Source organism: Lagopus muta, chromosome 1 (genome assembly GCF_023343835.1).
Source record: "Lagopus muta isolate bLagMut1 chromosome 1, bLagMut1 primary, whole genome shotgun sequence".
NCBI classification, from domain to species: Eukaryota; Metazoa; Chordata; class Aves; order Galliformes; family Phasianidae; genus Lagopus; species Lagopus muta.
In genome coordinates, this window is record NC_064433.1 from 137,054,592 (window position 1) to 137,080,577 (window position 25,986).

Genomic DNA, 25,986 nt, shown 5'->3' on the forward strand with positions numbered 1-25,986 from the left:
CTGTAGGTGTCCCTGTTCATTGCAGGGGAGTTGGACTAGAGGGCCTTAAGGGTCCCTTCCAACTCAAGAAATTCTATGATTCTGCTGTAGTGATCACTTCAGAAGGAGGGGCTAGGTCCTAGTCCCAGCAGCTTTGCTGCAGAATAATTGCTTAGTACAGGGATCCCAACTCACAAGATGACAGCTGTTATCATGGTGGGATATCTTGTTACCTGATAACAGCTAGCTGTTCAAAAGATTTTGTAGTGTCATAACACTTGGGAGGATTGGGCTAACCTATATAATGGGAAGTTTCAATATTAATGGTTATTTTTCATTGACACTGTGTAATGATAAATTTTGGTTACATCAATTAAAAGGGTTAGTAAGGAAAAAAAAGGGAGTACAAGTGGAGCTGGTAGTGATACCATAAATTGGTCGATCATGAAACTCTCATAAGACCCAGTTTGGAGTGTTAGAAAGCAGGCATTCTTTATTCTTGTTGCTGGATGCATGAGAAGATCCTTTCACCTCAATTGTGCCTACCTTGTGCAAAAGATCTTCAGCTTATATACATTACTTGTGTTAAGTATGCAAAGGTTTTTCTGGGCAGTGAGTACATACTCAATACTTCCCCCAGAATCACTAACAGAATCCCACCTCCTTGCAGATGTTCAGTCTTTTTGTGGTAATGGTCTTCTGGGACCTTTAGAGGAAGTCAGTAGACTTCCTCACTGTGTTTGCTAGTTGAACCTGGTCTTCATGCATGCTCAGTTAGCTCCTTGTCTTTATAGCACCATGTTTGCTTTCACAACCTCATCTGCTTGATGTGAGGACTTGGTGGTGCTTCCCACATCTGTTCCATAGAAGGAGTTCAGCATATCATCCTTATCTATTTGGTGCAAAGACACAGACTCTTCCTGTTATCTAAACAAACTGCAGGGCTATCCATCAATGAACATTAGCAAGCTTAACATTATCTCTGTAACATGCATGACTACTGGAGTCTGATTGGCATCCTAGTAATTTCTGGTTATGAAAAGGGCCCAGAGATGGCAAAGCCTGTTCAAAAGAAGAATGTGTCTTTAATTTGAGGTGGCAGAACACCACAAAACTGATCAGAAAATAATTTGGAACAGAGGGAGAGGTTAAAACCTAGCTGAAGTAAAGGATGTCTTTATTTCCTTGCGCTGTTTCCTGCACTGACTTCTAATTTTTATCTTCTTACCATAGGCTTGTTGTGCTTTGGTCTATCTTGTTCTAGTACTAACAGCTTGTCTGGTTACAGACAAGTTAGCAAGGAAAAATAAAGGGCTGGGCTACTTTGTGTAGCTATGTGTACTATATGTATCTGGCAAACATATTAGCATTAAATTCCTTAAATAATGGATTTAAGAGTTGTCAGCAGTTTTCAGGAGAACACAGAGTGCCAGGATGTAGGCAAGAAATGGCAGATTTGCAAATGTAAGATTCCATTGGGTGAAGAGTGCTTTCAGATGTATCTGCTGACTATGCTGGCATAGTGGTTAGGATGTGAGGCTCTAAGCATGCCAGTGCATTGCTTTAAAAATTCACCAAAGCCTTGTGTGAGGGTTGCATTTGTGTGTCAGTAGTTCAGAGGTATCTTCTGTAGACACAGGACTGTGTTTACTAAAGAGAGAGCTGCATTGATATAACAGATTTTCTGAAAGGCAGAAGTTGAGGGAATGTTTAGTATGTATGAAATTAATCAAGCACACAAATAAAACATGATAGCATAGCTGTCCCTGAACTTTATGAAGGAGACGTAAAATAGATGTGTTAAATCTCTCAAATGGAGTTGTTACTGTTAAACAAGAGGATTTTTTTTTCTTTTTTTTTTTCTTTTTCTTTAAATTAGGCAAATAATCTCCATTGTGAGTTGAAAAGGAGGAAAGTAGTTTGAAAGTTCTGGTCAGACTTCTATGCCACCCCAAATTAAAGTAACCCACTGTGACTTCAACCTTTACACATCTTCATGACTTATTTCTTATGATTAATATTTAATATCAGCTTCTTTCATTCCCTTCTCCTCCCAAAGGTACTTATATTAGCATTTCTTTTGTATACTGTTTGTCTCATTTGCAGTCTTCTGAATAGATGTGTAAAATTTTAAGTGTTATTATGGGAAATATTAAATGTGTGGAGTGTTCCACTACATATATAACTGTGTTATGCTACACCAAAAGCATAAAGGCCAGACAGAAAATTGTGATTTGGTGAATCAGGATTATTAGGTTGCATAATCTGAGCAGCCTTTTGTGGCTCTCTGCTCTGCTTTAGGATCTTACACTTTAAGAAACATTCTCCTTTTCACCAATAAACTCAGGATTTACCATTCCAAACCTAAGCAGCATAAAATGGCAAGCATTTGTAGTGTGCTCAACATGCATACCTACGAGTACATGACAAAAGAAAGGCCCCAAAATGAAAAATGGAAATCTGGAGCCAAAATGTGTTTTAGTAGGAAGTAAAACCAATCAAACTGTTATTAGAAAGTTTCTGAACAAGAAAATTGTGAAGGGAAGTGAGATGCTGTGTATTTTCCTACCTTAAGGTGTTCAGTCCCTTTAAAATTTAAAACACAGATATATTTTTCAAGTTTTACAGTACTTTTAAGGATTGTGCCAGTATTATTTAATATATTTTAGTTTTATGTTATCATTTACCATAATCACTCTAAGCTTCACCTCAATTTTTCTGTTTCCTTTGGAAAGCATGGGGAGTTCACTCTATATGTAGTGAATAGTTCATTATACAGTTAGTGCACTATATATGTGGTGACAATAGTAATCAGGAGTTTTGCCACTACAGATCTATTTGGTATTTTATAGTCACTTTCCTTTGAATCAGAGGATAGATTTGTAAATTAGGATAATCTAAAAGTGACTGTTGGAAAGTGGGCAGAGTGATCTCCAGGGTGACAGCCCTTCCCATGGCAGGGAATTGGAACTGAATGGGATTTGAGGTCCCTTCCAACCCAATCCATTCTGTAATAATAATGAGTTACTGGGATCTGTTTTAGAAGATAGCACAATAGGAATATATGATAATTTATACAATTTAATATTTAATGCCCAATCCTGAAGAGACTCAAACACTAGACTCTGACTAGTGGAGTTCAGAGACTCTTCAGTGCATATGAAAATAATGAAGTGCACACAATTTTTCCCAACTGGGGTCTTGGAAAGAATGAAATGTACACTTTCAATGAATATATTGACAAGATAGTGTAATATCTGTGTTCTGTATTGGGAACTTATATTTCTGTAACTGTGAAAGAGACAGCTGACAGTCAGATGTGCTTCTCAGTGTATAGAAAGATGAAGCAGTATTCAGTTGTCTCAGTCCAGCCATTGATGAAGAAGCTTTTTACAGGCACAGAAGGTAAAAACACATTTCAAACCACTGCAGGCTTCTAATTCTATATGTTCTGCATGGTTTTTAATTTTGTTTAGCTCCATGTGTGCTGAATTCAGTAACACGGAATCTTTTTGTTATAATGCAGGGAAACAATGCCTTTACTTATTGGGTAACAGATGTTAAGTAATTAAAGCAGCCCATTTCAAAAGCAATCATAAAATCACAGGGAGATGAAATTTGAATACATTTGAATTCCTACAGGATTCCATATGTTCATTTTTTTGTTTGTTTGTTTTGGGGGTTTTTTGTTTTTGTTGTTTTTTTTGGGTTTTTTTGGTCACTGTGTTTACATTTTTAGTAACTTGTTAAAACTGAAATGAGAACTGAATGTTAAGCTACTTTTTTGCTTGATAAAGATACATAAGACTCCTGATACACAACATATATTTTATTGCAGAAAAAAAATATAATGTTTCACAAAAATGAATGTTAGGCTTGATGCTATAGATTTTATTTGGCTTTCCTGTTCTCCCTGTGGACTGCCTATTCCCAGGAGTGCCTCTATTTACCAGCTACTTTTCTTTCAGTCCTGCAAGCTCCCTAGGCTATTTCGGCTCAGTTTTTGTTTTAACACATGCCTAGAACTACCCTGAGCTGAACAGCTATGCTCTGCCTTGTAGCTAGTAGGAAAAGAGACACAAAGCATCCCTCCACTTTGTGTCCTCTGAAGTTGATCTATCAGGGCCATTCACACCAAATGTAATTTATCCATCTTATCATCAGAGGAAGTTTATTATCCAATTTTATTCTTGAACTTTTCTCCCATAAAGCCAAATGTAAACGCATTTGGTTGGCAGGAAATCTTTATAAAACCTTTATAAACATCTATCTGTGCTTACTTTGGTTTAAGCCTGCCAAGCTCATATATATTTTCATGTTGGTGTTTTTCTCCATAACATCTTTCTTGCACGTAATAATAACATGTTTTCCATTCTGGCATGCTCTGGCACCCAAAGAAGCAAGAAACCCCAAGGTTAATCACTCACAAATTCACTGTGATGCCAAGAAATGATTGTTAAGCCACTAACAAACAACAAATGAGCATCTGGCATTTTTCCTAATTATTTCAAAGGGGGTCTAGAGTTGATTTTTCAGAATTATGCAGTGGGAAAATGTATGCAGAGCCACAAATCAGCAGCATCCACATTCCATGTATTGTTAGAAGTCACAGTGATTAAAGATTGCTGTGACTAGGCAGAAGCCTTTTCCATGCAATTTGCTGTTGATTTCTTTTTAAATGTGTTTGCTGTGCTTCAGATTGATTTCCAATAATATTTAAGTTTAATGGGGAAAGATTTCTGTGTTCATCTTTCAATAACACTTATATTAAAAGGAAGCACCTTAAAGTAATAGAAATTAAGATGCAAAGTTACAGAATTCAATAGAGAATTATTAAAAACAACAACAAGACTTTAAGGCAGTAATACAGTTTTGTTTTCTTTTTTTTTTTTTTTTAAACAAAAAAAAGAACAAAACAAAACAAAAAAGCTGCACTTTTAAAAAACTTCCTTAAAAATATTATCCATCAATTTTTCAATTCTAGAAGGCTTTTCCAGCTGACTGTATACTTATATTGTTACTCTGGAGGAATACTTAAGTGTAAGCGTGGGAAAAGATCTTACTATAGGCTTCAGTTTATCATTTTCATGTTAAATGTTAGATTTGAGAAGAACATTTGTTTGAATGTTTTAGAATCAGAGAATATACTGACTTGGTAAGAACCCATCAAGGTATTTGGGTCCAATTCCTGACTCCACACAGGGCAACCTGTGAAGAGTTGAACCATGGTCTAAGAACATTGTCAAATGTTTTTTGAGTATCTAAATGAGAAAGCCTGATTTACCTCTCATCTGCTTTCTGAGAATGAGAGAAGGCAACCAGGCAAATGAATGTATTGAAAAGCAGATGAGGTGCCATTTGTTTGGATATTTTGGGAATTAGAATAGCTATAAGTGGAGTAACTCGCTTGAGAAGTTCAGAAGGTAGTAGATCTTAAATGAATATAACCAGAACCATTCAATGCAGGAAAAAGAAATCGCTAAATTCTGTCTTTATAGGCTTTTTCTGTTACTCAGCTCTGTGCTTCCTGAATTGCAGTACTTTTTGTGGTCAAAATATACTATAGGTAGTGCCAGGTTTAGCAGTACAGCACCAAATGGATTTTCATCCACAATAAAAATGTGAGAATAGGAAGGTAACTGAAATAATAAGCAGTATATGTAAGTGTGTATGTATATTTGTGTGTATGTATATATACACACACTGACATACAGATGATTCTTTGTTTCTCAATGCACAGAGGTATTTTAACTTGGTGTGCAAGACTTTAACTGTTAAAATATTTTTCACTTCAATTTGACAGTGAGCAAGCTCTATGGCTGTGAGGGAGAAATGAATACAGAGCTTATGTGGCATAATGAATAGACAGCAGATTTTTCTTGATTATTGTTATTTGCAGCCATCATAGTAACAGGTTATTATGGTGGAGGAACTGAGGCTTGTAAGAGTACAATCAATGAATGTAAGGGAATGGGTAATTTGGCTTTTGTTTCTGTGTGAATTGCATCTGAGAATGGAGGTGGGAAGGTGAGTAGTTAAGGTGAAATTGATGATTTCTAAGTGTCCCGCTTTAAATAAGGGTTTAAAGCATATGTAAACAGTTAAAGTGAGAATTCAGGCAGTCAGAATGAGTCTACATGCTGCTTCCTTACCTGGTTCCTTACCAATGGTTCCCTATTACACTGTAGAGCTATGTGACCTTGAGCTGTGATTTTACATGGGAAACAATGAAATGATTGCATGGGATAATTTCTCACACCATGCACTGTTTAGGGTTCTGATTACATTCAGATTCAAAAGCCAAACACGACAGCTGCAGCATTAAATCATTGAGGTAGAGTCTTGGCTCCAGATTTTAGAAATCGTTGCCACTGCTGGCATGTAGTGGTAGCTTTTTTCTGGACTTCCACATTTGTTCATTAGGAATATGTAAAATATGACCTGTAGTTTCAAAGCAGGAAGCGTCTATACGAATTTGGAATTGCTGCTCTCTTTTGTAATCTGCTAAAGAGACATTCCATGAGAAGGCACCAGCTGTCATAACATACTTTTTAGTAATTGCCATCTGAACTTCACTGTGTTTCTGCCAGTCAAATGGTCATTTGACTAGTTTTGGTTTCAAGGCCTTCCCTAAGACTCCTATAGGTACAAGTGTTCAGAAAGATACAAGTCATTACATCATATGTTGCATCAGATTTACATAATGTCTGACAGGACATCAGAGATGTCTCATGCTGTCCATTTGTGCAAGGAGTCATTAGGCTTTGCACATCTCATGCATTATATTAGGAAAGAAACAAACTGAGAGGTGTGGGTGAAGTAGAGAAAAACTACAAAGAAGTTGTATGATATTCTCAGTTGTTTTTGACAAATTGTAAAGGGTTGTGATTGAATGCTGATACTGAAAAATAAAAGCAGAAGGTGTGGCATATATGCATTGCCATTCAACTTCTCTCCATTTTAAGAGTCTGGAAATATTATGAGAAAGGAGGGATTTCGTATATACGAACAACATTGTTCTCCAGAGCTTTTCACAACTCTTCACCATCTCTGTGATGTCTAAAAGGTGATTCTGGTATCAATAGACTGAAGTATGTTGATAAGATGAAATTTGCCATAGAGAAAACTCTATCTCGATCAGAAAAGGTTTCATAGCATACAAATAGTAATGAGCTAAAAATGACATATGAGGAAAATAGGGATAACAATGTAGGATTTTAAAAAAGATTTAGAAAAGCTCAGAAAAATGTGATTATGTGGACTTTGAAAGTATAAGAGTGGAGGAGCAGAGGTGTGGTTCTGCTTCTGTGAAACCTATGGAAGTTTGTTGTCATCTGTGGATGGGATGGCAAATTGTTCTGGAGGTGGTAGTTTGTTTGAATGTAATTAAATATATGGAAATGCTGTAAGGGAACCATGAGGGCCAGCATGTCTACGCGAGCTGGAGCACTGGGTACATGGTGGGAGTCTGTCTGGGGTGGTGAGGCAGGGCCTGTCACCATTGCCTGCCCCAGTGGATGCTCTGAGGATAGGGACAGGCCAAGACTGGTGTGTTGGGCAATGGCTGGGCCCAGCTGGTTGGATCCCATGGCCAGGAAGGACAAGGCTGTAGAGCTGGAGTCCAGCGCTGCTGAGGCCTCAATGGGGCAGGGCTGATGACCTTGGGGTTGTCATCGGGTCCAGGTCCTAGGCAAGGCTGGGGAAACAAGTAGACCCTCAGAGCCATGACAACTGTATGGAGTTCAACATGTTGTTCAAACTGGATATAATATATACATAGCAGTAGGGAGCATAGTACTGATTTTCGAGTGCGGTAATTGATTTTAGGCATAATCACATCTTCATGAATTGGCATTCTATCACTGAAAGTAATCAGAGAGAGTGAGAAGCTTGGAGAGGAACAAAAAAATAAACAAAAATTAGGCTGATGGATAGGATACGTGAGTAGAAATCAGAATTTACCATTACCCAAATGGTAATGACAAATATTAATCACAGCACACAGTGATTTTGGGCTCCTGCTTCATGATTGCATTGGAACACACGATCTTCAGGGGAACTGGATTGTAACCATATTCATGTACAGGATATATGCAAGATTTAGGAATTTGGGAAGGAATTGTGTTAGAGTTGGTAAATTCAGCACGATAATATAAATGAAAACATAGAAAAATGTAGACTGAATTTAGATGATAGAGAATAACTCTTTCGCATAGTGATACCTGCCAAAATACAATGCGCAGTGTTCCTTAGTTGGAACATTTAAATTTTTTAAAATTCATCCGTTGTGTATTTTTTGCTAATGTAAATTCCTTCAGTTATAGTTGTCTGTATATTGAAAGTCTGGGGAAATATTATATTGATCACACCCTGTAGTGGCCTTTGATTTCTCATGATTCGCATTAAAAAAAAATAAATTGTATCATTCTAGTCACTTTGAATTGAAATGGTACTGATCACTCCCACAGAGGTGCAATTATACCAGTAGGAAGGTACTTCTTGGAGTTCAATGCATATGTGAGCATTGAATCAAGATATATAAGTGCTTACTTACATTGGTATGCCTCTGTGTTACGCCAATGCTTATATTTTCTGATTCAAAAATTTTCATTCCTTTTTTTTTTTGATTCCATTCCTACCACAACTCTTTCTGCATGCTCTTTGTGTCAGACAGCTGTGGCTGCAGAAGAAGCCAATTCAGCAAACTGATCAGAGAGCAAAATCAACAGTTATGCTCAGTGTCAACTGAACTGATTCACCTCCCTATTGCTGATGCGCTGATGCAAAGAAAGACAATAGAATATGCAAGCATCTTGGATTTTTTTGACAGTAGCCTAAGGATGCATATGATACCAAATGATAATTGAAAAGTATGTTTCTAACAGTTTGAAATTAAGCTAAATTGAGGTTGCCATTAGTTACTTTCCTTTGTGTCTTCTGCTACTGTTCTGTCCTTTTGTGCTACTCCTTCATGCTCATCTTGATGTGAACCAGTTTGGGGCACTGAATCAGATGGAAGCTGCCTTTCATAAGTCTAGCCTTCAGCTGACTTGTCTCCCCATACCAGCTCATGGCAGATGGATGTGTGCCACTGCTACACAAGGTCAAAGGCAGGAGTGCATGAAAGAAAGCATAAATAAGAGTGAAGCAACTTGCATTTCGATGATGTATATGCTGTCACAGATTATGTCCTGTGAAAAGGGATGCCTGAGGACAGTATGCCAAGTGGTGAGATATTCCTGGAATCAGACAATTCCGGCCACTCGTATTTCACATGCACGACTGTTCTGGGTTAATGTATAGTTAGCTAATATCCCTGGTTTGTTCTGGTTGAAGTTTGCTTCCTTGTGCACGCCCGGGAATAACACTATATACATACAGAATCTAACAGCCAGTGGTCTACAGCTGGTAATTAGTACCACTTAGCAGCTGCTAAGCAGGATAATAGCCTGTTATCCTTGAAGATCTCTAATAGGAGTCCTAATGACTTGCTTACACTGCTTCTAAACCAGCTGGCATAAACTTGCTGTGCATGGTGTGAGAGTTAAAAGAGGGAGTGAGTCTCGCTTTATATGGAATTCAAGTCAAGGGTAATTTGATTTATGGCAATTAAGTAATTCTGGTACAGGATCAACAGACATGGCAAAATAGAGGCAGCGTACAGTCTATTCAGCAGAAAAAAATAGTGGTGTATGCAAATTCTTCAACTTCCAGTGTTACATTAGGGAAAAACATGGGATGGCAATTGTTTTCAAATTAGTCTATTGCCCACAGTAAGAGTTATTTTGCTGATGTGTGTTTTAGTATGTTGTATATAATAACTGTTGAACTGGAGACTTGAATACTCTGAAATAAATTTAACATACTGTAAAATGTTGTAAGGCTCTGAAACTTATTCAGTTCTACAAACATTTGAGTGTACAGTTGGATGTCTCTGTATACCTCACTAACAAAAATTCAGAATTCAGTCAGGTCCATGCTACCAGCCCTTGATGACATAGCTAATTTGACCCAGGAAATAGCCATGCTGGCAAACCCCTGCAGTACTATCAGCTATGATGATAGAAGCAATATTTTTAGCTAAGCGTGTGTTATTCTGTGAGGTTGTTTACAGAAGTTTTAGTTGCACTGAGATAAAATGACAGCTTTATAAACTGGTGAGACCTTAACACAGCATTTTTCTCTTTTGACATGGCCAGAGCAATAGCTCTGGAAAAGTTGATTAAAAAACAGAGGCAACAACAAGGGATGACTACCACTGCATAGAGCCTTAAGGTGTGCTGCTTGCAGAAATATCTTTGGTGTATAAAACTGACTATTGAATTAGCTAGAACTGGCTCTTCAGTCTTCTCTAAATTACAGTGGTCACTGTTTTTCTGCTTCAGTCTAGGCATGAGCAATTCTATTTGAAACTGTAACTATAAGGCAGGTAGGAACTGAATATTATGAAGTGAAAAAAGAAAGAAAGTAAATATCCTACAAAAAAAAAATAGAGGAAGAAATTAGATGTAAATACTAGGTAATGCGATCCACTAGTTTTTAAATATTGTTCCTCTGAATCTATCCTAGTCCAAAGTGCTTTTCCATGCGAATATCTGTCTTTATAGAGTCTTAAAACAAAAGGTGTTTTACCTGCCATACCACCACTTAACTTGTGGCTTGTCTTATTTGACTGCTGCCCATGATCACTTTTTTGTGAGGAGGTTAATTTGTAATTACTGTGCTTGTGCATATAAGCCATTCGATTTCTGGTCTTAAATATTTTCCAGTGGAGGCAAGAACTGCATACAATCTTATATATATAAAATGGAACAGGAAAGGTGGAATTTGCTTGAAGAAATGTTCTATTTAGCACTTGTTGAATAATAGTAGAGCGTAAACTCATGAACTATTCTGGCGATGTCTGTATAGCAACAGAAATATCTGCCCCACGGAGGGAACTGCGACCTCCTCATTGATCTCATTTGAGTTAGAATTAGTGACTGTGGAACCTAGAGACGTAACAATTATTTTTATGGGATTTTCTGGTTCAGGCTACCTCAAATAATAGGACGGCTGTTCCCTTGACCTTGAATGATTTATATCACTAGGAAGACTAGGAAGCTGCTAGGATTGCTGAATGCCTAGATATGGACGTGCAGTGGTTGAGGCTGCCAGTCTCAGTGGGATGTGCTATCCTGTCACTTTCTTATCCCTGCTGCTTGAGGTTCTACCTTACTTTGTCTGAGGCCATGAGACACACCCAGGCTTGGGATCTGATTGATTTCTCCACTAAGAAAGCAGGGCAGAAAACTTGCATCTGTTTTGATCCAGGTCTAACCTTAAAGCTGTGACAATGAGAATGTAGGACTACCTCTGTCAATCTGTTTCACTGGTGGTTTGATTTCCTTCTTTTAAAGAGAATGCTATCAAATCAGCCCGACAATTCATATCCTTAAGTTCAGCAAAGAATCAATGACCCTATTGCTTTGGGACCATCATCAGATTTCCTGTCTGCCTGAAGAAAAATTACTAACTATGGGAGCTCTTCTAGGTAGAATGAAAGCAGTGGCCTCATCCTCATCAGTGCCGTGTTTAAACAGCAGACAACATGGTGTGGATATAGAAAACTAAGGTTCACAAATTCAACTTCTGTGAAAAATGTCTGTTTCTTCCCTTTGTTAATGCTTTGTTAATGTTAATTGATTTCATTTGCTGCTCTGATTAAGACTAACATAACAGAGATTGGTGTTCATCTGTACATCTCTTGTGCAGCTGAGTTGTCTAACGGGTTCTTCATAATTATCTTCAGTTCAAGCTAAAAGTACAACGTGACTGGAATAAGGAAAGCATATTAGAAAGGAATGAAGAAGAAAGAATTATAAGTGGTGCACCTATACAGGGTTTAAGGTGCTTTTGTTGGATGAAGAATCTGATTATGGAGTGACTACCAGACAAAATATGGCACTTCATTAATTGAAGGTAGAAATATACCGTTCTTCTTGATTCAGTGTCATTTCTGTTATCCAGTTACACAATTTCATGGTTGACTTACCCCCAGAACTACTTGCAACCATTGCTGGAGTGGTTACTCCTCTCTTCATATTTGTTTGTAGCCATTCCAGGCCATTCCCAAGTAGTTTATCTAGCTGAAAAGTAGTCTTTGTCTTGTGCCAATGTAAGGGAAGTGGCAGAAACATTCAGCCTGAGGCAGCAGGTGAATAGAAAGATCCATTTTGGCAGCAGCATGGTCTTAGGTGTCCACAGTGAGTCACATTTCTTCACGTAACAAACAAGAAAAGCCTTCCAGCTAGAGGTATGTATCCCTGCTAAACTGAGAACAGAAATAAGTGTTAACAGGAGCTAAGTTTACACTAGGTAGCTGCTACTCCCAGAGGAATGACTGTTAGAAACATCTACTAGTAATCTATATTCAACACAGCAGAAGGTAAGTTTTACATTTACTGGACATTTCTTTTTCTGTCTTTTCTGTTAAAAATAAAACTGGTTTACCCATATCTAAAGTTTGCATTACCACTAGTCACTAGTGAGCTCTTGGTAGTCTTGGGGCTCCAGGAATCCTGTGCAAGGTTCTCCTGTCACTGCAGACTTGTACTCCTTTGCTTTCTAACATGTAAGATTACAGATGGTTCTACATAGTATAATAGCTAGTAACTAGATGTTTTTAGTTATAGTACAGCAAAAGTAGCATTTATTCCTATGTATAACAAAGTTATTAACACATACTGCCCAGTTCTTTAAACCAAACTAAAACGTCAGCTAATTGTCACTGGTCATTTGACAACTGCTGTAGCATCTAAAAAAGCTGAAAAAATGCTGAAGCAAGTCCAGATAAAATTAGCCTTACAGACGTAAACCCACATGGAAGGCTACAAGGCCTGTGACTGGCAACAGGTATGGCTGTGCTAGCTTTACTGGACGGTAGGACTGCATAGAAAGTTGTAATTCAGTAGATACAGTCAATGAACTGCGGAAAGCTGTTCAGCTCAGTGGAATAATTTAGTTAACATTGTAACATGAGACCGATTTCATTACTTCAGTGCTTTCTAAAAAGCTTCATTAGACAGTACGGTTTGTGAATGGTTGTATCAGTTCTTCTTTAGCTTGCTGATAATTTTGCATGTTAGATCTGAAAGAGGTTAGAAGAATGGATGGGCCTCTTAAGCATGCAAAGGAAGAGCTTGAGAGTTTACAAAAATGTTATTCTCAATTTTTATTTTTAAGTATATGTCAGCTTCCTGTCTTAAGGCCTATTTTCAGTCCCTTCTCTTTCCTGGAGATTTCTCTTCCGTGAAAGAATGTATATCAAACTAGTTTTGAAAGAAATCCTTTGAAAACTATCTTAAAAATTGCACTAATTAAGAGAGATGCAGCATTTCCAGAATACATTTGTGTGTGACTTGTTGTCCTCATTAGGGATTTTTTTCCCCAAATTACTGGCAGTAGTTCAATCAAAAGGAAAAGCTGAACATAAAAGTGAAGATTTTCCTGTTGACTGGTATGGCCTTCAGTGGAAGACCTAAGTGAATTGCATGGTTGGGAGGGGAGTTTTGCTTCTGTGATCTTTTCATTGTTTTCTTTTTTATTATGTTTTGTAGAGAAGGGTAGAATTCAAGAAAAGAGGAACATTTTTTTACTTGCCTTTATATGCAGAGGAATGTTTCACTTAATCCTAATTCACAGCAAAGACTCTTGCCCAGTTGAGAGTTTGCATATATTCGTAAGTAGTCTCTGTGATGTGAATTTCCCAAAGCACTGAATAAACCGCACAGTAATGAGGAAAAAATAATTCAGACAAAGAACAGAAATGTTGAGCTTTTATCTACTTACTCTGGTTTCTTCATATATGACTTGTTCATTTGCTTATGGTCCTAATTAATATTCTACTTCAAGCTTGCAGTTTTGTATTGTTTCTTTGTGATATAATCTTGGTGCATATTTCTTCTGGGGGGAAGCAGGGCGAAGACACTAATTGTTATGAATTTTAATTTCAGCTCTAGAAATGATCTGTCATTTTTTGCTTTTAAAAGCAGTGTCACTGAATGGATCTGGAAAGTTGTTCCTTCTGCATAACTGTTCTATAAGCACTAAGACTTTCGGAGGCTTGATGAAGGGAAGAGACAAAACATTCTCTTATGTTTTTGTACACAAGTGGCCAAGGGCTTTTTGTGTCAGTTACAATTTTGGGCTCCAGATGACATTTTTGTGGAATATTCTTAGAAATGCAATTTTCCATTCTTGTCCTGCTCCTAGCAAATAGGTAAGATCTTCATCTTCTGTCTTTGCTTAGAAGGAATTAGCTTTAAAGCGGTTTTGATGTTTTCAAGACTCTTAATGAGTGATTTCATTTCAATGATCAAACAAGAAATCTTTAGTCTTATTTTTACTGCCATTATTTTATTCTTTTTTTTTTTTTTCCTTGAGAAAAAGTACTACACAAAAGCAGTATATAAAGTGGCTGAGAGGCTGAAATGGCAAGACATTTTTTTCTTGCTGAAAATAAGGGATAAGGAAGGAGAATGACTGGGTTAACTTGTTCAGATGAAATCCTGACCAGATTGGCATATTGAAATTACTTTTGGAGCTGTAAGAAATCTTTTGTAATATAGAATCACTGTTTTATGTCCTGCTAAAGAAAAGGTTTAACATACAAATGCTGAAAATATTCTCATGAAAATGATACAGTTGCACACCTTTTTAAGGAGGTAGGAAAAGTCTTAGCTGACATAAACCTGAGATGGAGAGAGCATCTCCTTATATGGTCTGCAATTCAGATATTAAAAGAAGGGAGGAACTTTGTTATGTGCTTTTGTTTTTGATGGACTTTGCCTGGAAGAGGACACTTGTGTACTTTAGAATTGAATTTCCAGACTTGAGGGCAGAAATAAACGCATTGTTTTTTGTCATTCATCCATTTTTTTTCTCAAGGTTATGAAAATTTGTATGTATTTCTCCACCTTCCCTCTCTCCTTTGGTGCTTTTCATCTTGCTTGACATTTGTTTTATTTCAGGTTCCTTAATGTTCCATTTCTGCTTCTAATGGATAAACTAGAGACAACAGTAGCTTCTAATTGTAGTTAGCTTTCAAAGTGGCATTTGCCAGAGCATTTAGTCTTTCAGAGTTGTATAAATGAACCAAACCAAAACCTTGGGTGAGCTGAAATAGGTTCATGGAACTACTCATAAATTGTGAATTTATACAGTGGTTTGGATTGATGTTTGATTTTCAAAGTTTAAACATGAGCAGAAGATTTAATGGATTTGTATAACCAATGTAAATATTTGCTCACTATGTACCACTGTGTTTACTGTGTGTGGAGCAGGTAGTGATGATAATGCCAAGCCTTTTCTAGTCCAATTTTCACATGAATTTTACAGGCTTGCAACCATTTAGCCAGATTTTCTTTTTAAGCAGCATGCATCTAAGACACATGATAAAAAATAACTTAGTATTTTCGAAAGACATTACTTGTAAGAATTTAGTGTCTGAAAAGAAAGCTGATTCCTTTCAAAAAGGTCAGCTGAATCTTTGAGTGCAGTACGTACATTTAGTACAGTGAAAAAGGAATTAAAAGATATTCTCAAGATAAAGCAAACACACAAAATGCAGGGGTAAGGAGGAATTGGTGCACATTGTGCACATTATTTCAAGGTCTTTGCATGGTCCCCCACTACATCCTTATCTCTAAATTAGAGAGAGATGAGTTTTGAAGGCTGGACTATTTGGTGGATAAAAAATTGCTTGAATAGTCATAGCCAGAGAGTTGTCGTCAGCAGATCTATGTGGCAGTGATGAGTTGCGTCTCCCAGAGTTTGTCCTAGGACCGATGCTCTTCAATATCATTATCAACAAACAACATGGACACCGGGAAGCTGAGTGGTGCAGTTGACACAATAAAAGTAAGGGATGCCATCCAGAGAGACTTGGATGGGCTCAGAAAGTGAACACATGAGAACCTAATGAGATTCAATAAGCCAAATGCAAGGTGTTGCCCTTGGGTTGAGAGAATCCCAGATATGAGTACAAAGTGGGTGAAAAATTCATTGAGAGCAGCACTGTGGAGAAGGACTTAGGGGTCTTGATGGATGAAAAGATGGACATGAGCCAGTAGTGTACACTTGTAGCCTGGAAGGCCAACAGTATCCTGGGCTGCACTGAAAGGAGGATGACCAGCAGGGAGAGGGAGATGATTATCTGCCTCTACTCAGCTCTTGTCAGGCCCTTTCTGGAGTACTGTGTTCAGGCCTAGGGCCCCCAGCACAAGAACGATGTGGAGCTTTTGGAATGGGTTCAGAGGAGGGCCATGAAGAGGATCAGAGGGCTGGAACACCTCCCCTACAAAGAAAGGCTGAGGGATTTGGGCTTGTTTAGCTTGGAGAAGAGAAGGCTCTAGGGGGACCTCATGGCAGCCTTCCTTCCAGTCCTTGAAAGGAGCTTACAAGCAGGAGGGGGACCAACATTTTGCATGGTCTGAAAGTGATCAGACAAGGGGGAATGGCTTTAAACTAAAAGAGGGATTTTTAGTTTAGATGTTAGATGGAATTTTTTTTACTCAGAGGGTAGTTAAGCACTAGAAGAGGTTGCCCAGAGAGGTTGTGGATGCCCCATTCTGGAGGTACTGAAGGCCAGCTTGGATGGGGTCCTGGGCAGCCTGATCTAGTGGTTGGTGACCCTGCCCACAACAGGGATTGTATCTAGATTATCTTTAAAAACCCTTCCAACCTGAGCAATTCTGTGATTTTTTTCTTGACAGATTCTTAGGAGCTGGAACAGCTGTGAGACAAATTGATGGCACTCCTAGAGGGCAGAAATTGCAGTGGTGCAGTGGTTTGGGGTACCCAGAACTTTAGAATGCTTTGTGGGCCTTTGCAGAACTCTGTCCAGGAATCTTAAATAAGAATAAAACCAGGATTTCCACATGATGGGGACAAAATGAGCTATGTTCCTATTCATAGTACATTATTGGCAGTTACTTTCCTGGCTGAAGGGTTTTTAAAAGGGTTTTTCTTACCAGTTCAGTGAAGAAAGGACTGCAGTGCTGGGGTGAGTTCCCCTGATGGTGCCTGACAGTGTGACTGCTCTGTTCTGCTCCAGGAATGAGCACTGGTGACATGAGTTATTCAGTGCTTAAATTCCAAGCGAAAAGGTTATAAAGGCAGTGAAGACCATTGGGAAAAAGTGCTGAATTTTCACCCTTGAGTGGGCACTGATAAGCAGGGTTGTTTTTCTGCTTGCATTTGTAAACCTGTGTTCATTTCAAAAGGGAGACTGATAGATGTAAATGGAAGTGAGGTTGAACTATGAATATCATTTTAAGAGTTATTCTGCATCAGTACTCTGACAATGTACTGTAAAGGTTAAATTGAGTGCAGACGAGATCATTTAGCTATGGTTTGGTGATTAATGTTGAGCGATACAACTTATGAATGCTATTTTCAATTATTTACTGAAAAAGCCAACAGGTCTTGTGGGAACTCTGCAAAATCAAATCAAACCGATAGACTGTGATTTTGCTCCTAAGGTGATTGTGACCTTGAGTAAAAGTCTCTTTCCTCCCCTCTCCTACGTATAGAGCTGACATGCACATCATCTGTCCTTTTGAGAAGTCCTCGATACCGTTCATATTTAACACTGTTATCAAAGGTTCTTTGCTTCCAGGCCTAGCCATTAAAATAGATGGGGTGGGAGATGCTGACATGATAGTTTTGCAAATGTTATCTCAGCAGTTTGCATATATTATTAAATCTGTTAATGAAGATGGGGAAGAATCAGGCAATTAATAGCTCGGAATTGGCTGTATTGCTGCGTTAACTCTTGTTCCTCTTTACTTTGATATTTCAGTGCTGCGACTGTTGAAAGATGGTGCTGACCCTCATATGCTTGTTTCCTCAGGAGGTTCCTTGCTCCATCTGGTAAGAGTGATTGAATATTAGTGTTAGTGACTGTGGATAAATACAGTGGGGTACTGAGTAGCAGATTGGGAATATCAGCAAGAAGAATGTCTTAGCAGTACTTTTTTAACCTACACTGTCCTCCATGGTCATTAATAAGGCATCCAGCTATGCATGTGAAATAAATGGTCATTTTCAAATTGCTTATCAAAGGGTGGATCATATTCTAGGAATGGTAACTAACCAAGTAAAATGAGATGTTTTATTTATAAATTATCTGCACAGTTAGAACAAAGGAAATACTGTTTGATTTTGAAGATAGAATTGTGTGTCTCAAAGATTCATAGTTCCTATATAAAGAACACCATGATATAACATTTTCCTTTTGTTTTTGTGCATATTTTCTTGCACTAATTTTCTACTCATAGATATTTAACACAGTCTGCATCTGGTTCATCATTATTTGCATTGCCATTTGGATTAAGTAGAAGATAGAAGGAAAACTGCTCGTATGCAGTGATCAAAAGAGAAGCAAGATGTAAGGGCATGTAGGCGAAAGACATACAGAAAAGACTATAGAGACAGAAGCCATTGGCAAAGGTTACCACAAATTCTTAAGTCTGATCATCCTTTGCATCCTCTGTGATGCTTCAATTGTAGATGTGGTTTCTGTTCAATGTGAAACTATTTTAAGATACTTGAATTCTACTTTTATTTCACAATGCTGCTAAAATAAATGTCACTTCAGAAATATGACAAGGGCATAAAAAATCTAGTTAAAAGCCTGCTTGCAGAATGTTTTATTTTAGATTTTGGAAGCACTTCTGAAAATTTTTTGCTTAACAATAGCTTGAAAATGTGTTTGGTTTCAGATTATGTTGATCTGTACTGTGAAATTTCTTATCTCTGATGAACATCAACAACTGAATTTAAATTATACTAGTGATGCTAGGAATGGTACTGTTGCAATGAAACTGTCAGTTTCTGAAGCTGTCAGTTACACTGCAAACTAAAGGAAATACACTACATCAGAATTTAATTTCTGTTGAATAATTTGTCAGTATATTTGAAAATTGTTTAATGCATTACTGCTTTTTAACCTCCAAGAGTTTGATTTTCATCTGTATTTATGAACTCAATATTATATGCAACTCCTACATTCACCAAGGTACCTCAGCTATGTTTTGACTGCACAGAGGAACCCATCTTGGCACTTTTCCTTCTTCCCCCTTTCCTCCTAGTGTCCTAGCTTCCATATCATATTAATGCAGATGAGCAAACTGGATGCCATGGTGTGGTTCTGCACATGATATTAGATGTGACAGAATAATTATTTCATACTCACTTGCAAATTAGCAACTTGATCTCCTTCTAATGACCCACCTGGTGGATGAGGGAAAAGCTGTTGACTTAGTCTACATAGATTTCAGCCAAGTCTTTGATGCTGTCTCCCACAATATTCTCCTGGAGAAGCTGGCAGTCCATGGCTTGGACAGATACACTCTTTGCTGGTTAAAGAACTGGCTGTATGGCTGGGCCCAGAGAGTGGTGATGAATGGAATTAAATCCAACCGCTGAGCGACCAGTCACAAGTGGTATTCCCCAAGAGTCCATATTGGGGCCTGTCCTGTTCAGTATTTTTATTGATGACCTGGATGAGGACACTGAGTGCACCTTCTGTAAGTTTGCAGATGACTCCAGGCTGGGAGAAAGTGTTGATCTGCCTGGGACTAGAATGGCCCTTCAGAGGGATCTGAACAGACTTAATCGCTGGGCTGAGACCAATGGGATGAAATTCAGCACGTCCAAGTGTCAGGTCCTGCACTCTGGCCACATCAACCTCAGCCAACACTACAGGCTTGGAGCAGAATGGCTGGAAGTCTGTGTAGAGGAAATGGACATAGGAGTATTGGTTGATGCTTGGTCAAACACAAGCCAGTAGCGTGCCCAGGTGGTGAAGAAGACCAATAGCATCCTGACTTCATCAGAAATGCATTGCCAGCAGAAACAGGGAAGTGATCATCCCCCTGCATTCAGTACTGATGAAACTGCATCCTGAGTACTGTGTTCACTTTTGGGCCCTTCACTACAAGAAAGACATCGAGGCCCTGGAATGTATTCAGAGAAGGGCAATGAAGCTCATGAGGGATCTAGAGCACAAGCATTATGTGGAGAGGCTGAGGGAGCTGGGGTTACTCAGTATGGAGAATAGAAAGCTCAGGGAAGACCTTACTGCTCTCTACAACTACCTGAAAGGAGGTTGTGGTGAGCTGGGTGTCAGCCTCTTCTCCCATGTAAGCAGTGATTAGGATTAGAGAGAATGACCTCAAGTTGCACCAGGGGAGATTCAGGTTGGTTGTTAGTGAATGCTTCTCCAAGAGAGCGATCAGGAATTGGCACAGGCTGTCCGGGGAGGTGGTAGAGTCACCGTCCCTGTAGGTGTTCAAGAAACATTTAGATGTTGTACTGAGGGACGTGGTTTAGTGGGGAATATTGGTGGTAGGTGGATGGTTTGACTGGATGATCTTAGAGGTCTTTTCCAACCTTGATGATTCTATGATTCTGTGATATTTTTCACAAATTTCACTGTATTTGTGCACTTACTGTATATGTGTGATTTCCAGGGCAAGGAAATGTTACACAGCTGTAAATATTGTATGAGGCATAGATATTAAGAATGATATTGAAAGCACCCAGGTACCTAATATAGAAACTTAGGCTCCTTGTAGCCTCTGCAGTGGAGAAAGATTATTCCTCCTCTACTTACTGAACTCATGTGCAAGGCCAGAGTCAGGATGTTACCTTAGGTGCTCTAATTTCCTTATGTAGCATCCATAAGCACACGTGGTCTGAGATGTGGCAAAAAGCATAAGCTGAAAACAATGCCTGTGCTAATTTATTCTTCTTTGCAAAAAAATTGCAAAAAACACATGCTTACATGCACACACCCACACTACCCCAAGCACACTTGTAGTGTGCAGCGTGTGTGTTTGTCAGAGAGACTTGAACGGGAATCACTATGGGTAATGATGTGAAGTATAGAGAGGTGTGTATTACTGCTACAAACTGCATAAAAAGGCAGGAGTTAGTGTGTTTGTGATGTATATGAGTGTGAGTGTGAATATACTTGCAGCCTACTGCTCATGATGCATTCATTCAGTTCCTGTGTGCTAATTTGGAAGGACAGTATTGAATGAATAGAAAGCTCATCTTCACTGCAGCTTTCAGCAGATTTCATTTAGCGCTTTTTCACGGGGAATAAGGGATTCCATGAGCCACACACATGGAACTTGGTGTTTCTGCAGAACTATTTCTATAGATTCATCTGCTGTCTACAAACATATCATCTGCTAAATTTAAATAGAGAAAAAAATATGTAATAAATTCAATTGTACATGGAGTATAATGCTATCCTTAATCTGCTCTTTCTTCTAGTGTGCTCGCTACGATAATGCATTTGCTGCAGAAATTCTGATTGACAGAGGAGTGAATGTAAATCATCAAGATGAGGATTTTTGGACATCAATGCATGTAGCCTGTGCATGCGATAATCCTGATATTGTCCTGCTGCTGCTGCTAGTAAGTAAAACAGCCCAAGGCACTGTGTGCATGAAAAGGAAACAGAATGTAGCACCATGCAGTTTGAAATTGCCGTGTGAAAGCACTATATTGCTAATCATATCAGTGAAAGCATTTATTATGTATGTTTATTTTTTGACGCAATTTTGGTGCTCAGGATTTTTTAAGATATATAACAAGACATTTTTTCACGTCTTTAATAAGAATACATTATGAATGTATGTCATGACAAGTCTCCCTTGTCTTTTCCCTGTAGTCAGAAGCTTGTATCTCTGATAAGCACTCAGTCCCAAATGGGATACTCAGATAATTTTTCTTTTATCCTTGTCACTTTCTGTTCAGGGTGAGTTGGCAGACAATCTTATCAAAACCTCCTTCTTAAAAGTAAATATTCACTCGGTTACACTCAGTATTCATAAAGAAGTGTTTGTGGACATGACCAAAATGAGGCCAATTTAATATTTGTCTAATCAACTGTAATCAAGCCGTATATACCCAGTGTAGTGATAGATATGACATTCAGCCTCTATAGAGGACAACTTTGTTCTTGGGCTTCTGTTCCTGAGACTGCAGCCTTTAGTTTTAGTGCAGGATATTAAAGCAGCTGTTTGTCCCATTTTGTTTCCTATTGCTTTTTAAAGCAGTAGTGCAGAAACAATTCACAGTCTGGCAGTTTTCTAATCTATTTGCATCAATTTAAAATTTGTATATATTTTTTAATAGGTCATTGCAAGTAGATTAGCATTTTTTAGTATATTATAATGACATTTCAATGTTACAGTTAAAACTAAGGGAGAAATATTTTTGAAAGACTGTATACTTGGTAATAGTTTCACTTTGGGAGATTGTTTATTCCAACCCTTCTGCTTAGAGCATGGCCAGCCACAGCAGCTTGCCTAGGACTGGGTCCAGTCAGATATTGAATATCTGGAAGGATGAGAAGTCCAGAACCAATCTGGGCAACCCACTGCTATGTTTGACCACCTGCATAGGAAAAAGGCTTTTCCTTAGGTTTAAACAATTTTTTTTGTATTTTGGTTTGTGCCTATTGCCTCTCGGTCCTTTCACTAAGCACTACTTAGAAGAGCTTGGCTCCATCTTCTCCACTCCCCCAATCAAGTATTTATATAAACTGATACGATTCCCCTGAGCCTTCTCAAGTCTGAGGAGTCAGCCTCACTTTGTATGACAGATGCTCCAATCCCTTCAACATTATTATGGCTTTTTGCAAGGATCGCCCCAGGATGTTCATATCTTTCTTGTACTGGGGAATCTGCCTTATCAGTTTTGAGCTTCCACCAGTGCCTTGGCCTGCTGGTAGTGAAGTTTAGAAAATCTGTGTCTGCAAGAGCTTATGTTGGCTAGTGTTCAACTTGTCTACCATGACCCTTCAGACCTAATCTCAGCAGTACTTTGTGTGGAAAACTGTCTAGTTAGACATAGATAGCTGGCTACATTTGTCCTGTAGGGGAGTATCTGTCTCTGCCTGAAGGTTATAGCTGGAAGCCACTGATCTGGAACTGTATGCCTGTACCAGCTCAGAAATCAAGCTATCATATTGAGTTGTAGTTTGCTGAATAGATGAGTATACTGGGTGTCAACCTTCTGGCTTGCCTGGGCCACATAGAGTGAAGAGAAATTGTCTTGGGCTGCATGCATGTAGACTGCTCCAAAAGTAAATCCTATTTATTTTGATGGAACAACAGCTATGAGGAATGCAGTGACACTGTTTATTTGAGGAAATTCTCAGCTACAACAGACTATCTTTCCACATAGTCACCACCATTAGTTATCATTTTTGCCAGTGGTTAACAAAAGCCTGCATGCTGCATTAGTAAAAATATGTACCAGCAGAGGTGATCCACTGTTGCTGTTGTCACTGCTGAAACATACCACCCACTGTGTTCACATCCACTCTTTGGTCTTTACAAATATTCAGGAAGTGTCAATGGATGTCACTGAGTGTCATTTTTTCCTCATGGAGGAATTCACCAACAGCCTTTTGCTTCTTATGCACTTCCATGTCAGATGCCATTCTGTCAGACTCCCCCTCTACTGTCTTCTGTCACATGATGACAAAAAGTAACGAAATATTGGCAGGAAGCTTCAGCCTCTACTGTCATATCACCAACATCAGCCTCTGATGTCATGGACCAACATAATAAAACAGGAGGCATTGCTTTTGCAGCAGCTCATATTAAATGTATGATATAGTTAATGCATATGAAGTAACCAAACTTATTATTATTATTTTTTTTTTAATTGAAACGTGTAAGAAGTGAGCAACAAAAACATAAAACCGGTGGGATATTTGATCTTGTTTTTGTGAAACTAACACATCAGTTGAGTTTGATGGCAGTAGTTGCAGTTAATAAGTTCTCAAGATGTACAATAGAGATTTTTGATGAAACCTTATTTTTTTCTCTGCTTCATCCTTGAGAATATTTGTTCACAAATGAACATACTGTCAAATGAGATAACACAAATAAGGCAGGACTTTGAAATGAAGGATATTTCTCTCTTGTGAGAGAGGGCTTATAGAGGACTCATAAAGAGACATGATCAGATTTTTGATTACAACTGTGTACATTCCATATGAAAATTTACAGGTGATGTATTTATGACTAAAAATGGAATTGCAAATACACAAAAAGAAATGATGATTTTTTGGCAATCTTGAAACCTGTCCTCAAGTTCCTTTGTCACAACGGAAAGCATGGCTGTGTATTTTTGCTGTTCACAGGACTGTGTTTAGCCAATATATTGAAATCTATACACTTCTTTGCCATAACTCGAGCTGGCACTGCACTGTGCCCCATGTGCTAATTTCAGTTCAGATAGCGTTAATAGCACACTGATGTTTGATTGGTGTCAAGGGACCAGATCTTCTCTATGGGGCAGATCTATGATGGTGTGGAGCAGCAGGTGACTGCAGTGTGAGCTGTGCCAGGCTGTGGGTTGGACATTCCCGGAATTGTCAATTTGCCATCACAAGCAAGCAGTCTTCAGCAGTAGTGAGAATAATCTTTGGATTTACTTAATTGCAGTGAATTATAGTGATATGATTTGACTCTTCTAACTCTAATATATAATGCTGTGTATCTGAAAAAAGGACTGTCGTTACCACCTTACCTTCTGTAAATGACCTGGGCTACAGTGAAACCTTCATTTGGAACCTGGAGTTACTTTTACACTGTTCTGTGATTGCTTTTTTCAGTCTGTACCTTTGGTTTTAATGTTGAGCTATATCAAATCTTATCTTGTAATCTTAGGATTCTGATGGCCTCTGAGACTGCACCTGCTCTAGAAAACTAAACTGAGTCCAGGAACATTCCTGGACTGTGATAGACTATGATAATCTGTACTAGTAAACTGCTAGAAAGGTCTGTGGCATGAATTTGGTATGTGCCTTTTGGATTCCTTCTGGACAATTTCCCAGTGCATTTTTGAAATTGTAAAGTCCCATGGTACATTTTGTATCCAGCTCATATGATGTAGAAGCTGAGAGATTTTACTGGACTAAGTGAGGTCTGGCACATGCCAGCTGGCTGCAATGCCTCGAATTTTCTCAGGTACATTTTTTTTTTTCAGTAGTAGAGTTGCAGCATTTATCGTATTTGGCTATGTTTGGAATGTTCATTTCTTTACCTTTTCTATTACAAATGTAATGTATTCTTTGAATTCTACCTGTCCTTCTAAACTGATAAACAGATTAGAATGGAGAAGCTTGTCCAAAAATTCCTGTACTGAACAATGGGGAATTTCCAGAAATACTGCGTGCTATGCTGTTGTTAACATTAACAGGAGCAGCTAGCAGGTATGCTGGACACTTCTGAAGTCTTCCCTGCCTTTTTTTTTTTGGTAAGCCCAATCTAATTTAAAAAACATTACGTATTTCTACACATAGTTGTGTCCAAAATTATTTTTTGATTCCCATCATTTGAAGGTTGTTTCATACTGTTCCTGTTTATTACAAGTGGTCTTCTCCAGGTATCTTCTGAGAACTTGGAATAAATAAATCATCTTATATATTAAGGTCTTGGTAAGCAGAGTTACATCTATATGTATTTTTACATTTAGTGTTGGAATTCTCTATCTAATTTGCAAAACCTTTAATAAATTTGCCTACATTCTGGGTAGTAAGCATTTTTTAAGGCATACTTTCCTTGGCCGTATAAATAATACCTTTATACTCTCCATTCTGGAGTGTTAATAATAAAGAGAGTACTGTGGAGAGAAAGGAAATTATTCTTATGTAAGCAATGGTTTTTGAACCGTGACATTAATTCTGTCTTTAATAATATTTGACAAAGTGAAAATGGAAATTGAGGTTGGAGGCAAGTATTTTTCACAACCTTGAGCTGTCTGTGTGTGAACGTTTGATATTAGAAATTACTTGGCCTTGAGGTTGGAGTGTTTCATGGGCCATGTCTAATGTGTAGCGTGAGCCTGGATAATACTAATACGAGCCATAGGCAGCTACTGTTATGTCACAGATTTTAGCTGAAAGAATAAATAACACTTCGTGTACCCTCA

At 38.3% G+C, this 25,986-nt stretch overlaps 1 protein-coding gene across 6 annotated transcripts in view; it reads left to right on the forward strand.

Annotated features, from left to right (window-relative positions):
• The window catches only part of MYO16 (myosin XVI), a 373,785-nt gene that overhangs the window by 111,990 nt on the left and 235,809 nt on the right, over window positions 1–25,986 (forward strand). For all 6 annotated transcript variants that reach the window (XM_048957497.1, XM_048957167.1, XM_048957264.1 and 3 more), the window contains exons 3-4: window positions 17,822–17,892; window positions 21,307–21,450. In XM_048957497.1, the coding sequence (XP_048813454.1) occupies window positions 17,822–17,892; window positions 21,307–21,450 (215 nt within the window). The remainder of the gene's footprint in view (window positions 1–17,821; window positions 17,893–21,306; window positions 21,451–25,986) is intronic.